The 14,819-nt window shown below is 42.3% G+C and overlaps 1 protein-coding gene and 1 long non-coding RNA gene across 25 annotated transcripts in view; one reads left to right on the forward strand and one right to left on the reverse strand.

Annotated features, from left to right (window-relative positions):
• Positions 1–14,819, forward strand: part of LOC127987708 (zinc finger protein 271) — a 392,063-nt gene that overhangs the window by 353,360 nt on the left and 23,884 nt on the right. For 6 of the 23 annotated variants that reach the window (XR_008161334.1, XR_008161333.1, XR_008161338.1 and 3 more), the window contains one exon: positions 7,504–9,682. The exons of 11 other annotated variants lie outside the window; for them this stretch is intronic. Coding sequence is in view for 1 of the 12 variants with exons in the window: in XM_052590074.1 (XP_052446034.1) it covers positions 6,066–6,114 (49 nt within the window). In the remaining 11 variants the exon portion in view is untranslated. Of the gene's footprint in view, positions 1–5,982; positions 6,115–6,527; positions 9,683–14,819 lie in introns of those variants that run through there. 6 more of the 23 variants (XR_008161352.1, XR_008161346.1, XR_008161347.1 and 3 more) reach the window with 3 other exon arrangements.
• Positions 1–14,819, reverse strand: part of LOC127987801 (uncharacterized) — a 194,563-nt gene that overhangs the window by 157,560 nt on the left and 22,184 nt on the right. The gene's annotated exons all lie outside the window — the stretch shown is intronic.

The raw sequence follows: 14,819 nt of genomic DNA on the forward strand, positions 1-14,819 counted from the left end.
CCGAGGCGGTGCCCGATGCAGTTCCCGAGGCGGTGCCCGATGCTGTTCCCGAGGCGGTGCCCGAGGCTGTTCCCGAGGCGGTGCCCGATGCAGTTCCCGAGGCGGTGCCCGATGCAGTTCCCGAGGCGGTGCCCGATGCTGTTCCCGAGGCGGTGCCCGATGCTGTTCCCGAGGCGGTGCCCGATGCTGTTCCCGAGGCGGTGCCCGATGCTGTTCCCGAGGCGGTGCCCGATGCTGTTCCCGAGGCGGTGCTCGATGTTGTTCCCGAGGCGGTGCTCCATGTTGTTCCCGAGGCGGTGCCCGATGCAGTTCCCGAGGCGGTGCCCGATGCAGTTCCCGAGGCGGTGCCCGATGCAGTTCCCGAGGCGGTGCTCGATGCTGTTCCCGAGGCGGTGCCCGAGGCTGTTCCCGAGGCGGTGCCCGAGGCTGTTCCCGAGGCGGTGCCCGAGGCTGTTCCCGAGGCGGTGCCCGATGCTGTTCCCGAGGCGGTGCTCGATGCAGTTCCCGAGGCTGTTCCCGAGGCGGTGCCCGAGGCTGTTCCCGAGGCGGTGCCCGATGCTGTTCCCGAGGCGGTGCTCGATGCAGTTCCCGAGGCTGTTCCCGAGGCAGAGCCCGATGCTGTTCCCGAGGCGGTGCCCGATGCAGTTCCCGAGGCGGTGCCCGATGCAGTTCCCGAGGCGGTGCCCGATGCTGTTCCCGAGGCGGTGCCCGATGCTGTTCCCGAGGCGGTGCCCGAGGCTGTTCCCGAGGCGGTGCCCGAGGCTGTTCCCGAGGCGGTGCCCGAGGCTGTTCCCGAGGCGGTGCCCGATGCTGTTCCCGAGGCGGTGCCCGATACAGTTCCCGAGGCGGTGCCCGAGGCTGTTCCAGAGGCGGTGCCTGATACAGTTCCCGAGGCGGTGACCACAAGGCCGTGGTGGTCTTCTACTCCGCCCTGGGGGACTCTGGCGGTGACCACGAGGACGTGGTGGTCATCCGCTCCACCCTGGGGGACTCGGGCGGTGACCACGAGGACGTGGTGGTCTTCCGCTCCGCTCTGGGGGACTCCGGCGGTGACCATGAGGACGTGGTGGTCTTCTGCTCCGCCCTGGTGGACTCCGGCCTCGACCACAAAGACGTGGTGGTCTTCCGCTCCGCCCTGGAGGGCTTTGACTTTGACCACAAGGCCGTGGTGGTCTTCCGCTCCGCCCTGGTGGACTCCGGCCTCGACCACAAAGATGTGGTGGTCATCTGCTCCGTCCTGGTGGACGCCTCAACATGCCCTTCATGGACTTATGTTTTGTGTTTTTTGAGTTCTGTTTCTGTCTGTTCCTTTTAGTTTAGTCTGGCCCTCCTTCCCTCCCCCTGAGCCTCCACCTGTCCGCCTCCCTCCTGGACTCCTTGTTTTGTGTTGCACCTTTCCATTCCTCCTGGTTGCTCCTGTCCCTGTTTTCTGTCCCTCCATCCCTCCCCCTGGTCCGCCGCCGTTCCACCTCCCTCCTGCCTCTTTTTCTGTTGGGGTTTTCCTGGGTTTAGGTGGAGCATCTGGTAGCTGCTCCGTAGGGAGGGGGTAATGTCACGCTGCCAGTCTTTGTTTTCCTGGGTGTTCCCTAGTGAGCTCACTTCCCCTTAGGCACTTCACCATAGGCACTTTAATTCCGCTAGTCTGGTTGTGTCTTCACAGTAATTGCACTCCAATTAGAATCGCACAGGTGTTGACAATACTCTGTCATTAGTTTCCCTATATAGAGCTGTCTTTCTCTGTTGTCATCATGGAGTCCTTACCCTATGTGTCTCATGCTCTCGTTCCCCCGAGACTTCCTCTACCTTCTCATTCTTCCGAGTTCCCCGTTTCATCCGGTTCCCTCTTTTGGTTACGTTTGTCTCTCATGACTGTTTATTTTTGTAGTTACCCCTCTGTTTAAATAAAAACCCTTACCTGCATTTGGATCTACCCTCTCTTTGTGTTTTCCCAAACCCAACCGTGACAATTTGATTCTGTTAATTACTTACTTTTTAAGTGTAACTTTACTTTTTGAAGCAATACTGTGTGTGTGTATGTGTACTTGTATTCCATAAAAATGCAGCCCACATGAATATAAACAAATATAAAAACTGAAATTCATAATACAGTAAGGCAAGTATAATAAATATAATATTTCATAATGTACGAATAAGTTAAAATGTACTATATGTGACAAAGAATTAATAGAAAAACAAACATCTATAATGGTATTGTCCTGACACTTCCTCTTTAAGAAATCCAAATGTAGTGCGCATGCAACTGTAGCACACATACTTCGAACAGTATAAAAGTATAAAGTATAAACAGTATAAAAGAAAGAAATAGCAATACTTATCTGAGCTGCATCCTAAATGAACAACTTTGGGTGAACAATATTTGTTGGAGATTTGTTGTTTTTACTGTATCTGCTGATTAGTACAGGAGAGTAATATTACATATCAAAAGCTAAATTGTTTAACAACTGATTTTAATGAAATATTAATGTATGCTGTTTATAATGAAATGTAATTGTATAAAACACTGGAGTAGTGAGTACAGAATGCGTGTTCTGACACCATTTTGAGCTGTTTTGAATAGCGTTGTGCGTTACGGTTTTGTAACGGTTTTGTAACTTGCGCATAGATAAGCCAGCTCGTAAACTTCCGGTAAAGCTGATTTAATGTTGTGGTTATATAGGTACAGAAACCTCTCCTGCTTAGTTCTTGTCAGAAATTTAAAAAAAAAAAAATTCCCACATGATATATAATGATAGCACAACAATACTGATAGATGATGCCATTAACATACAGTTTTATGTTATTTAAGAACACATAATTTTATATGCCAAGCTTGGTAATCGTAACTACATTAAAATGCCAACAACTAAGCACTATAGTAACTGTTTAGGCCAGTGGTTCTCAAACTTTATACCATGTACCAACTCAGAAAATATTTGACTTTCCAAGTATCACTATACCAGCATTAAAATTCAGTAGCACAGTAGGCCTAACTATTAAAAACCAGGCAGTTTTATCCCTAATAAGAATATTTATTATTGTCAGCCACTTTAATATTGTAAATATACAGTTTTAACATTAACACTTTATTGTGCTTACAAACAGGTAAATAAAAAGAATGTAATAGTTAAATTAAAATGTGTTGTACCTAAAAGTTCAGTTAAAAACTGTATTGCACTTAAACGTAAATACATCTTTATTCAAATAAAAATTAAGTTAAAATGTATTGTTTTAACATGAATCAACTTTTTCAAATTAACTTGTGGATCATATGAGTCTTAATCATGATAAAATCACTTCTTCTCTTCTGCATTTCCCTTTAAAAACATTGCAATTAATACATTTCTGAATATTATAATAAAATGTGGATCTCTCCCGTGCAACTGTGGATTGTGTGTGCGAGTGTGGATCTCTCCCGTATTTTTTATTTTTTTTTGGGAGGTTTTGATACTGTTTTCACTCCATACCGGCAACAGCGATAGGTCGTATGTTTGCTTGTAGCGTCAGACTTATATCATGTTTGGCTCCAAAAACACTAGGGAAAACTGAATTGTCTGTTTAATTTGTTACGTTAACGTTCCATTCGTTTACATGCAGGGGGCGGGGTTTATGAGCTGAACTTCTCAGGACTCTCGCGGCACACAGGTCTGACTTGGGGCTGATTTTTGGCGGCTGGAACTCCTTAACCCAAGAGTTTTGTTTTTTTGAAAGAGAGAAGGTTTTACATCAAAGTCTATCCGTAATGCCAGGTACCTTTGTGCAAAGCGCTGTTGTTGCTGGAGAAGTCGTGGCCTAATGGTTAGAGGGTTGGACTCCCAATCGAAGGGTTGTGGGTTCTAGTCTCGGGCCGGACGGAATTGTGGGTGGGGGGAGTGTATGAACAGCTCTCTCTCCACCTTCAATACCATGACTTAGGTGCCCTTGAGCAAGGCACTGAACCCGTAACTGCTCCCCGGGTGCCGCAGCATAAATGGCTGCCCACTGCTCCGGGTGTGTGCTCACAGTGTGTGTGTGTGTGAAAGAGCTGCCGAAGCTTTAGATGTGGAGTCTTCTGAGGGGAGTTAGCTGTTCAAGGCATTCCGTCTTTTTAAATACTCTTTGTTTCTGCAGTGTTTTTAATCGGATTCACGTAGGACATTTCAAATCTATACATAAATATATGAGCAGGATTATAATATAGACACATGGAACATTATTTTGCTTTGTGGTGTTTCTGTAGCCTATGTGTCTTTTTTATTTAAGTAACTGCTGTCAGCCTTTGCACATGCACAATTCTGGGACGTGGCGGTCCTGCTGGCAGCCTCGCGAATGTAAACATACATCAAGTCGAACGAGAAGAAGCAGAGTTAGGAGAAAGAGAAAAAATGGTAAAATCGTGAAAAGGTTGTGAAATCGGCACTATTAACGGTTTGGATCCATATGAAATTCCCAACAAATAGTGTAGTACCGACGGAGACTTGCTGCCGCACTTTTGCATAATAGATATCTTCGGCTACCTTGTTTTGTGAGCGCCTACACTTCAGAATAGTTCCGAAGCTACAAGTCATTGAAGTCTCATGTACATTTCACAAATGGATGGGTATTTTCCTGTAAAATACTTCCATCGGACCTGTCAAGTCTCTGTGTTGTTGTCCTCTCGCTACTCCTTGCCCTTCCAGCGAAACAGCTGTTTTCAAAGCATCGTTTTGCTTACTTGAAAGCAAACTTAGCGTGATGTAGGGCTTTTTAAGATAGCATGGTTGTTGTGAGAGCACGATTTCACGCCAATCTGTAACTAAAGTCACGTTAGACCTAGCTTCACAAATCGCTTAACGTTAGTTAATGCAGTAGTTTTATAGTACACATTTTTGCTGTTAGCATAGGGATAGCAACAAAAAGATGAATGTTGAAATTTCCCGTATTTTGGATGAGTAACCCAAGAAATTTCCCTTAAATGAATATTCAGATGTTATGGTCTCCGTCGCGCCTCCAAGCAGGAAAGCGGTGTAAAATTAATCCATTCTCATTTTATTTTCCCCATGGCGATTATATGTTGCGCTATTTACACCCCACAATACAGCAACAGTTTACCATGGTTGAAATAGATTTTTAATTAATCAAATTAAAACACACGGATGAGAGGGAGTATGTTTAAACACTGCGCAGTAGCCCGAGTAGCAGTAAAGGAGGCTGTCAACATGGTGGCCACGCCAAGTAATGACGTCACGACGCCCAAGCCCTATTGAATGAGTGTTTATAATATGAAACCCATCAATAATAGAGCAGCTGAAGATATGTAAATGGGTGTCGTTTAGAATCACTAATGACTAGTAATGAAATTAAATATTTGTTGAATTAACAGAACATAGGGCTAGCGGTGCTTGAGACATTGTTCCTGTAAAAAAATAATACTTATAAGATATTTACTACTAATTCTGCTACTAGAGCTGGGGAACTTAACTCAAAATCTGGATCATGTTGGCTTTGTCTGTTTCTTTTTTTAACGGATTCAAGGTTTATCACATTTTCCCCTCCTGACTGAGACTTTATCAGAATGCATTGAACAGCTGCAGAACTACTGTCTGTGAATTAAACTATAATTCATTGCATCTAAATGTCCTACAATGCAAATATGTTTTCATGCCCTGTGTAATATAATACAGCACTATATATAAATAACAGGAGTTAGCCTGCACTACACCACTGAGTGATGATGGCCCATTATGGAGGTCCTTTTGTCTCTCATGTGTGAATCAAGAAATATTCATGGCCATTGTCACTCCTTCAAATACAGCCTTTCTTACACAAATCATGTCTTACAAAATGTAAGTCAGTCTGTTGTTTTGAATGAGTGAACGGTGATTTTGTGTCCCACAACAGTATCACCTTCAGTTAAGCTCCTCCCCAACAATCAAACCTTCACTAAAGCTCCTCCCACAACATTATCACCTTCAGTGAAGCTCCTCCCACTGCAGTTCATCAATAAATGCTGGAATATTCCCATCAGTCTACAAGTGAAGAGGAGCATCAAAGCATCAGGAAGAAGTGAAATCTGCAGAGACAAGAGTTTATTGAAGAACAGAGAGAACATGAGAGATCTAGAACCCTGCAGAATGAACCACACTGAAGAACAAACAGGTTGGTGTTTATTCTTGATTCTTCAGTGATGATGAACATTAAGGTTATAAAGCTTCAAACTGTTTGTCATATTTTCATTTGTTGTGATGGGAAAGATATATAGAGCTGTTTAATAATATAGTTGAAGCAGCAAATGGTAAGGGTTCTCACTATAGAAGCATGGGATTTGTGTATTATGTTGTAAAATGTTTAATAATGATAATTATTATTAATATTAATAAGTATAACAGGAAGAACAATGTCCATCACTCCAGTAAAGATCCAGAGACATATCATTTATAAAAATTAACAAAATATTTTGTATAACACTTGTCCACACTACACTGTTATTTCAGGGTTCACATGTATGTCTTTTTTAAACATTTCTCTCGGTGATTTGCAAAAAAAATTTTGTTTTTTAACTTGTATTTTAGAGTTGATTGAAGAAAACGAGGAGCATGAAGAACTGAATAAAGAGGAGGACAAACATGTCAAAACTGGAGAAAACTCTTTGAGTCGCTCTCAAACCAAACAGAAAGATTTAAAGAAAAGAAGAGACGAGAAATCTTTCACCTGCACTCAGTGTGGAAAGAGTTTGAGAAGCAAACATGGTCTTGAGATGCACACGAGGATCCACACTGGAGAGAAACCTTACAGATGTGATCAGTGCGGGAAGAGTTTCAGACATTCATCAAGCCTTAAGATACACATGAACATTCACACTGGAGAGAAACTTTATGAATGTGATCAGTGTGGAAAAACATTTTTGACGGCTTCAAACCTGAAGCAGCACCTGAAAGTTCATTCAAAGGAGAAACCACATTCATGTTCTTTGTGTGGAAAGAGATTTTCACATCTGCAGAATTTAAAAGTACATCAGAAGATACACAGTGATGTGAGAGAATATATGTGTTTTGAGTGTGAGAAGACTTTTATTAGAGCTGAACATTTGAAACAGCACCAGAGGATCCACACTGGAGAGAAACCTTACAAGTGTTCACACTGTGACAAGAGATTCAGTCAGTCAGGAGACCTGAAATCACATGAGAGGATCCACACTGGAGAGAAACCTTACAAGTGTTCACACTGTGACAAGAGATTCAGTCATTTAGGATCCCTGAAATCACATGAGAGGATCCACACTGGAGAGAAACCTTACAAGTGTTCACTCTGTGACAAGAGATTCAGTCGGTTAGGAGACCTGAAAACACATGAGAGGATCCACACTGGAGAGAAACCGTATCACTGCACTGTATGTGGGAAGAGTTTCAGTCAATCATCTAATCTACTCGTGCATATCAAAAACATTCACAGTCAGTATTAGGGGATACACAGACTTATCGACTACTCTACATCAATGTTCTGCCATGATGCTTTAAGCTTGATGTTGATTAGTCGCTGGTCCTATAGGTGGTTTTCACGGACGCGTCATCAATCCGGAAGTCAGCCATGTTGGAGCAAATGAACATTAACAATGCCACTGAACGGACTCGCAAATTTGACTGATAATTGCTGATTAAAGAAGGCGTTTGTGGTTGAGAGAGGTACAGTTACAGCACATGTGTAAATGAAGAGTCGACTATGGCTTAAATGTTGATAGAGTTAACTATGGCTACATTCACACTGTTAGTCCAAATACGATTATCTTTGCATCCGATTGGAATCTGATCTAAAATAATGATGTTCACACTGTATATCACAACTGTTCAGATCTGATTTGTGTACCATGCAGCTCTTTGGCAATGCGGGAATGACGTTGCGTTGATGGAGGTGTTTACATTTGCGATAGATATGTTGTTTTATTTAAATTTTACAACTTGGAAATGTGTACCCGATGCACTGGACTACTGCGTCTTGAGCTGCAGAACTGTAGGAGGCTGGTATGTAACGTTACTGTCACGATCGGCGTTTCAGGAACGAGATGAGAGAACCATGTGCAGGTATGTATCATTTATTAAAGGGATAATCCAGAGGGGTAAACAGTCCAGGCAGGGTCAAAACCAGAGAATCCAAATCAGAACATTAACAGGACACGAAGACAAGGCAAGGCAAGACAAGACAAGGCAAGGCAAGGATGACGGACATGAAATAACCTGACATTAAACAAGGACTCCGTAACACAGACTAAGACAGACTGGGTATAAATAGACAGAAGGATAATGAGGGAACAAGAGAATGGTGGGGGACAATCAATTAACTTAACAAGGAGGAAGGTGACCATATAAGGGAGGAGGAAGTGATCTGGGACAGAGACCAGGAGGGAGGCGGACAGGTGGAGGCTCAGGGGGAGGGACGGAGGGCCGGAAAAGGAACCCATGGGGGACAAACACCAGAAATGTAACATAAAACATGGAGAACCAGGAGGGAGGAGGAACGGAGGAGGTTCAGGGGGAGGGATGGAGGGCCAGAAAAACTAAGGGGAACAGACAGGAACATCACAGAACTCAAATACACAAAACAGAAGTCCATAAAGGGGATGTTGAGGCGCCCACCAGGGCGGAGCGGAAGACCACCACGGCCTTGTGGTCAAAGTCAGAGCCCTCCAGGGCGGAGCGGAAGACCACCACGGCCTTGTGGTCAAAGTCAAAGCCCTCCAGGGCAGAGCGGAAGACCACCACATCTTTGTGGTCAGGGCGGAAACCCCCCAGGGTGGAGCGGATGACCACCACGTCTTTGTGGTCGAGGCCGGAGTCCACCAGGGCGGAGCGGAAGACCACCACAGCTTTGTGGTCAAAGTCAGAGTCCCCCAGGGCGGAGCGGATGACCACCACCTCTTTGTGGTCAGGGCGGAAGCCCCCCAGGTCCAAGTGGAAGACCACCACAGCCATGTGGTCAGGACGAGAGTCCCCCAGGACGGAGCAGCAGACCACCACGTGACCTGACCCGACTCCGGAGAGTCCACCGGAATCTGACCCGACTCCGGAGAGTCCACCGGGACCTGACTCAACTCTGGATCGGGTGCCACCTCGGCCTCTGGAACAGCGTCGGGCACCGCCTCGGCCTCTGGAACAGCAACGGGAACCGCCTCGGCCTCCGGAACAGCATCGGGCACCGCCTCTGCCTCCGGGACAGCATCGTGCACCTTATCTGGAGACTCAGGGTTTGGGTCGGCCATCTTGTGCGGTGGCGCTGGGCTGGCGGCCATCTTGTGCTGTGGCGCTGGGCTATCTGCCATCTTGTGCTGTGGCGCTGGGCTGGCGGCCATCTTGTGCTGTGGCGCTGGGCTGGCGGCCCTCTTGTACTGTGGCGCTGGACCGGTGGCCAATTTGGGCATTGGCGCCGGGTTAGCGGCCATCTTGTACTGTGGCGCTGGGCTGGCGGCCATCTCGTGCTGTGGCACTGGGCTGGTGGCCATCTTGTGTTGTGGCGCTGGACTGGCGGCCATCTTGTACTGTGGCGCTGGACCGATGGCCAATTTGGGCATTGGCGCTGGGTTAGCGGCCATCTTGTACTGTGGCGCTGGGCTGACGGCCATCTTGTGCAGTGGTGCTGGGCTGACGACCATCTTGGGCAGTGGTGCTGGGCTGACGACCACCCCGCCGGAAGAGACAGGAGTGGCTGGGGCATCCCACCGACACCGATGCTGCAGGTAGCGTAAAAGTCAACTTAAAAAAAAAACAGAAGTTGTTCAACCCCTAGTCAGTAGATCATCTTCAGATCCAGCACTTTCAGGTCTGATGACTCGTTCTCATCAAACATGACACAACAATGCATCTAGAAATAAAATCTCTCCTGTATAAACTAACAAAGAAACATCATCTAAAGTCACGGTGAATAAAGTTAATCTTCAAGACCAGCACAGATTCAACTGTAACATTTTTATGAGGCTTCAGGTCTGAAGAATCACCTGAAAGTTCATACGAAAGAAAAACCACATTCATGTTCTTTACCTGCAAAGAGTTTTTCACATCTAAAGTTTAAACGTTCATCAGAAGGTACACACTGGTGTGAGAGATCATGTGTACTTTCAGTGTGAGAAGAGAGTTTCTCATGAGTTTCATTTATTAATTTGGTTTGTTTAGACCTTAATAAAAGAAAGTAGTTAATATATATATATATATATATATATATATATATATATATATATATTAGTGCTGTCAATCGATTAAAAAAAATTAACTAATTAATCGCACAATTTTTTTAAATTAATCGCGATTAATCGCGATTAATCGCAATTAAAAGACTGAAACTTTTTGGATATGTAAATGTAAAATGTAAATAATTAATGTAAACTCAAGACAAAGAAACTATTTAAATTCAAAATATGATTGTTTATTGGAATTTTTGTTTAACTTGTAACACAGATTTTCTCATGTAAACAACATACCTGCAATAAACCATCAATATCCTCCAAATTAACTGTTGGCTTGAAAGCCATATTTATTACAGAAATAAAAACACAGGCATGTAAGTACCATTTGAATTTCAAAACAATCAATGCCAATAAAAAACAAAAATGATTTCCATGTTGAATTCTAAGTGGACTGCAAAAAAATTCCAAAGTATAGTCATTGCCAGTGCTTTAAGTGGGCCGGTATGCACCAGTACTCAGTATCGCCACTTCCAAATATAGCTCTTGAGCGTACCGCCACCTCTCCGTGCGCCCAGAACGTGCTTTTAGCGTACCGGTACGCTCATTTGGACATCTGTTTTAATAGAGGTTTTAATCTTTTTGCCGATTTTCAGAGCGCCCTTCACAATGCAAGCTTCCCAATTCATCCCACCCAGAGCAGAAACTACATTACCCATTCACCCTTAAGTTATACAAGTGAATAGCGCATGTGTCGCTTTTCCCACTGTTAAGTGTCAACAACTCAACGTGGCCGGAGAAGGTGTGAAACTCGTTGTGAGTTATACTAAAGCAAAATCTTGAGTATTTATTGTCTGATAAACATTAAAAACTGTCTGCGGAGGTTGAGTCGACCTGCCGCCCCCGCTGGCTGTTCATTGGCTGCAGCATCTTTTTTCTAAGTTCTAAAAAAATACCGTAGACGGCAAGGCAAAAATTTAGATATTCATTTATCTAATAAATCTATAGCCTATGCACAAAGACAATATGATCTTTTTGTTCCCTTTTTGTTTTAAAGCTTGATGAAGAGAGAGAGCGCAAGTTGCTGCAGCTGAGGAGGACAGTGATGCACGCGTACAGGAGTGATTGACAGTTCGCGGCACTGTGTACAAAAAATACTCCGCTACACAATTATTTCTTTATTTTCGTTTAAGCTTATTAACGTTAGCGTTACAGAAAGGTCTGATTTACGCACTGTTACAGTCATTGTTTTTTTTTTTTTAAACAATGACATTTGAGTTCATGATTTTAATGTTGCTGTTTCTTGTGGCAGACTGAATGAAAATGTTTCTTGTGGCAGACTGAAGAGTAATCCGGCAGGGTTTTATACTGAAACTTTCCGTCTAAAAGTCCTTCCTTGGTCTTATCCATATTTCTTTGCACGTTGAACACACATAGGCCACAACTGGAAATAAAAAAAACTGCAACCGCGTTAATTGCGTTATTTTTTTTTAACGCGTTAAATATTTCAAATTAATCGAATGCGTTAACGCGCTAATTTTGACAGCACTAATATATATATATATATATGCGCTCTTGTTCAAACCTGACTACGTCAGACTTCGTACTTCTGCTCAATTTCAGTTCACTTCTGTACTCAGTCTGAAATAACAAACCATCTCCCAGTTTTCCTCCGGGTCCAAAACAGCCAGCTAAATCAACTAACAGAGGGCGGACTGAGAGCCGTGACGTAGATGCTAAGCTCCCAGTTTAACATTGTAGTTTAGGTTAGAGAAATCGAAAATGACAGCAGACATGGAGTCACGGGATGCTATTTGCTCTGTAATTCGGAAATTCATAATACAGTAAGGCAAGTATAATAAATATAATATTTCATAATGTACGAATAAGTTAAAATGTACTATATGTGACTAAGAATTAATAGCAACACAAACATCTATAATGGTATTGTTCTGACACTTCCTCTTTAAGAAATCCAAATGTAGTGCGCATGCAACTGTAGCACACATACTTCGAACAGTAACGGAGAAGACGCTGAGGAATCGAGTGATTAATGCTGTTTAACTTGTTAAACGTTTATTTAAAGGCGTGTAAAAGGAAGAAATGGAAATACTTATCTGAGCTGCATCCTAAACGATTAACTTTGGGTGAACGATATCTGTTGGAGAGTTATTGTTTTTACTGTATCTGCTGATTAGTACAAGAGTGTAATATGACATATCAAAAGCTAAATTGTTTAACAATGGATTTTAATGAAGTATTAATGTATGCTGTTTATAATAAAATTTAATTGAATAAAACACTGGCATAGTGAGTAAAGAATGCCTTTTCTGACTCCAATTTGAGCTGTTTTGAATAGCGTTGTGCCTTATGGTTTTGTAACTTGCGCATAGATAAGCCAGCTCGTAAACTTCTGATAAAGCTGATTTAATGTTGTGGCTTATATAGGTACAGAAACTTCTGCCTAGTTATTGTCAGAATTTTTTTTTTAATTGCTACATGATAAATAATGATAGCATAACAGTAATTATAGATGATGCCATTAACATAGTTTTATGTTATCTAAGAACACATAATTTTATATGTCAAGCCTGGTAATCATATAAACATTAAAATGCCAACAACTAAACACTATAGTAACTGTTTAGGCCAGTGGTTTTCAAACTTTATACCATGTACCAACTCAGAAAATATTTAACTCTCCAAGTACCACCATACCAGCATTAAAATTCAGTAGCACAGTAGGCCTAACTATTAAAACTATTAAAAACCAGGCAGTTTTATCCCTAATAATAATATTTACTGTTGTCAGCCACTTTAATATTGTTAATATACAGTTTGAAAATTAACATTAACATTGCACTGTACTTACAAACAGGTACATAAAAAAAACTTAAATTAAATTGTTGTACCTAAAAGTTCAGTAAAAACTGTATTGCACTTAAATGTAAAAACAACTTTATTCAAATAAAGATCAAGTTAAAATGTATTGTGTTTTAAAATGAATTAATAATTAACTTGTGGATCATATGAGTCTTAATCATGATAAAATCACTTCTGCATTTCCCTTTAAAAACATTGCAATTAATCAATTTCTGAATATTATAATAATAAGTGGATCTCTTGTGTGCAACTGTGGATTGCGTGTGCGAGTATGGATCTCTCCTGTATTTTTTATTTATTTATTTTTTTTGGGGGGAGGTTTTGATACTGTTTTCACTCCATAATGGCAACAGCGATATGTCGTATGTTTGCTTGTAGCGTCAGACTTATATCATGTTTTGCTCCAAAAACACTAGGGAAACAGAATTTTCCGTTTAATTTGATTTACGTAGTTGCATCACGTTCCATTCGTGTACATGCAGGGGGCGGGGTTTATGAGCTGAACTTCTCAGGACTCACGCAGCAAACAAGTCTTTTTGGCGTCTGAAACTCCTTACCCGAGAGCTTTTTTTGGAAAGAGAGAAGGTTTTACATAAAAGTCTGTCCGTAATGCGAGGTAGCTTCGTGCAAAGCGCTTTTATTTAAGTCACCGCCTGATGAGGCACAAAGAGCCGAAGCTTTATACGTGGCGTCTTCTGAGGTGAGTTAGCTGTTCACGGCATTTTCGCTTATTTAAATAAATACTCTTTGTTTATGCAGCAATATGCGAGGTCGTTCTGCAGTGTTTTTAATCGGTTTCGCGTAGGACATTTTAAATCTATACATAAATATATGAGCAGGATTATAATATAGACACAGGGAACACTATTTTGCTTTTGTGGTGTTTTATGTAGCCTACATGTCTTTTTTTTAAGTAACCACTGTCAGGTTTTGCACAAGCAAAATTGTACCAAAGATAATTTAATTATTGTCTCAGAATGCAAAATCAAACTATATTTATATATTATTATTATTATGTGCTCTAGTGTAGTTATTGACATGTGTTGTTAATGGAGATGGGTGTCATCAGATTGCAGCAAGTATTCGGACTTTAATGATTTGTTTCTATCTGCAAACACTCAGACTAAAGAGAGATGATCTGCAGACTGGTCCTGAAGTTATTGAATGAGTGTTTATAATCTGAAACTCATCAATATTAGAGCAGCTGAAAATATGTCAGTGGGTGTCTTGTTTAGAATCACTAATGACTAGTAATGAAATTAATTATTTGTCGTAGTAACGGAACATAGGGCTAGCGGTGCTTGAGACATTGCTCCTGTAAAAAAAAAATACTTATAAGATATTTACGACTAATTCTGCTACTAGAGCTGGGGAACTTAACTCAAAATCTGGATCATGTTGGCTTTGTTTGTTTCTTTTTTTTAACGGCTTCAAGGTTTATCACATTTTCCCCTCCTGACTGCTGACATTGTTGGATCAGCAGCTATGCTAATTACATCCAGTGGTAACTAGGATTTACACAAGCTCCAGTCTGGATCCAGAACACCTGAGAAGAGATGATGCTGACCATCAGAGGACCTCAGATGATGCTAACCCTGAATCAACAAACAGAACTAACAAATATTGCTACAAGTGTGACTGCATCATATACCAGAACACACAAAGGCAGTTGCTAAAGCCTGTTGATGTGTGCGGTCTAGCTCTCTTCTGGGTGACGTGTGCGCAGGCGCGCTTTTCCGAGTTAAATGCTCATATAAGGAGTTCCATTCTTGTCTACGTCTTAGAACCATGATCGAAAAAAAACAGTCGAAAA

This window comes from Carassius gibelio, chromosome B22 (assembly GCF_023724105.1).
Source record: "Carassius gibelio isolate Cgi1373 ecotype wild population from Czech Republic chromosome B22, carGib1.2-hapl.c, whole genome shotgun sequence".
NCBI lineage: Eukaryota > Metazoa > Chordata > Actinopteri > Cypriniformes > Cyprinidae > Carassius > Carassius gibelio.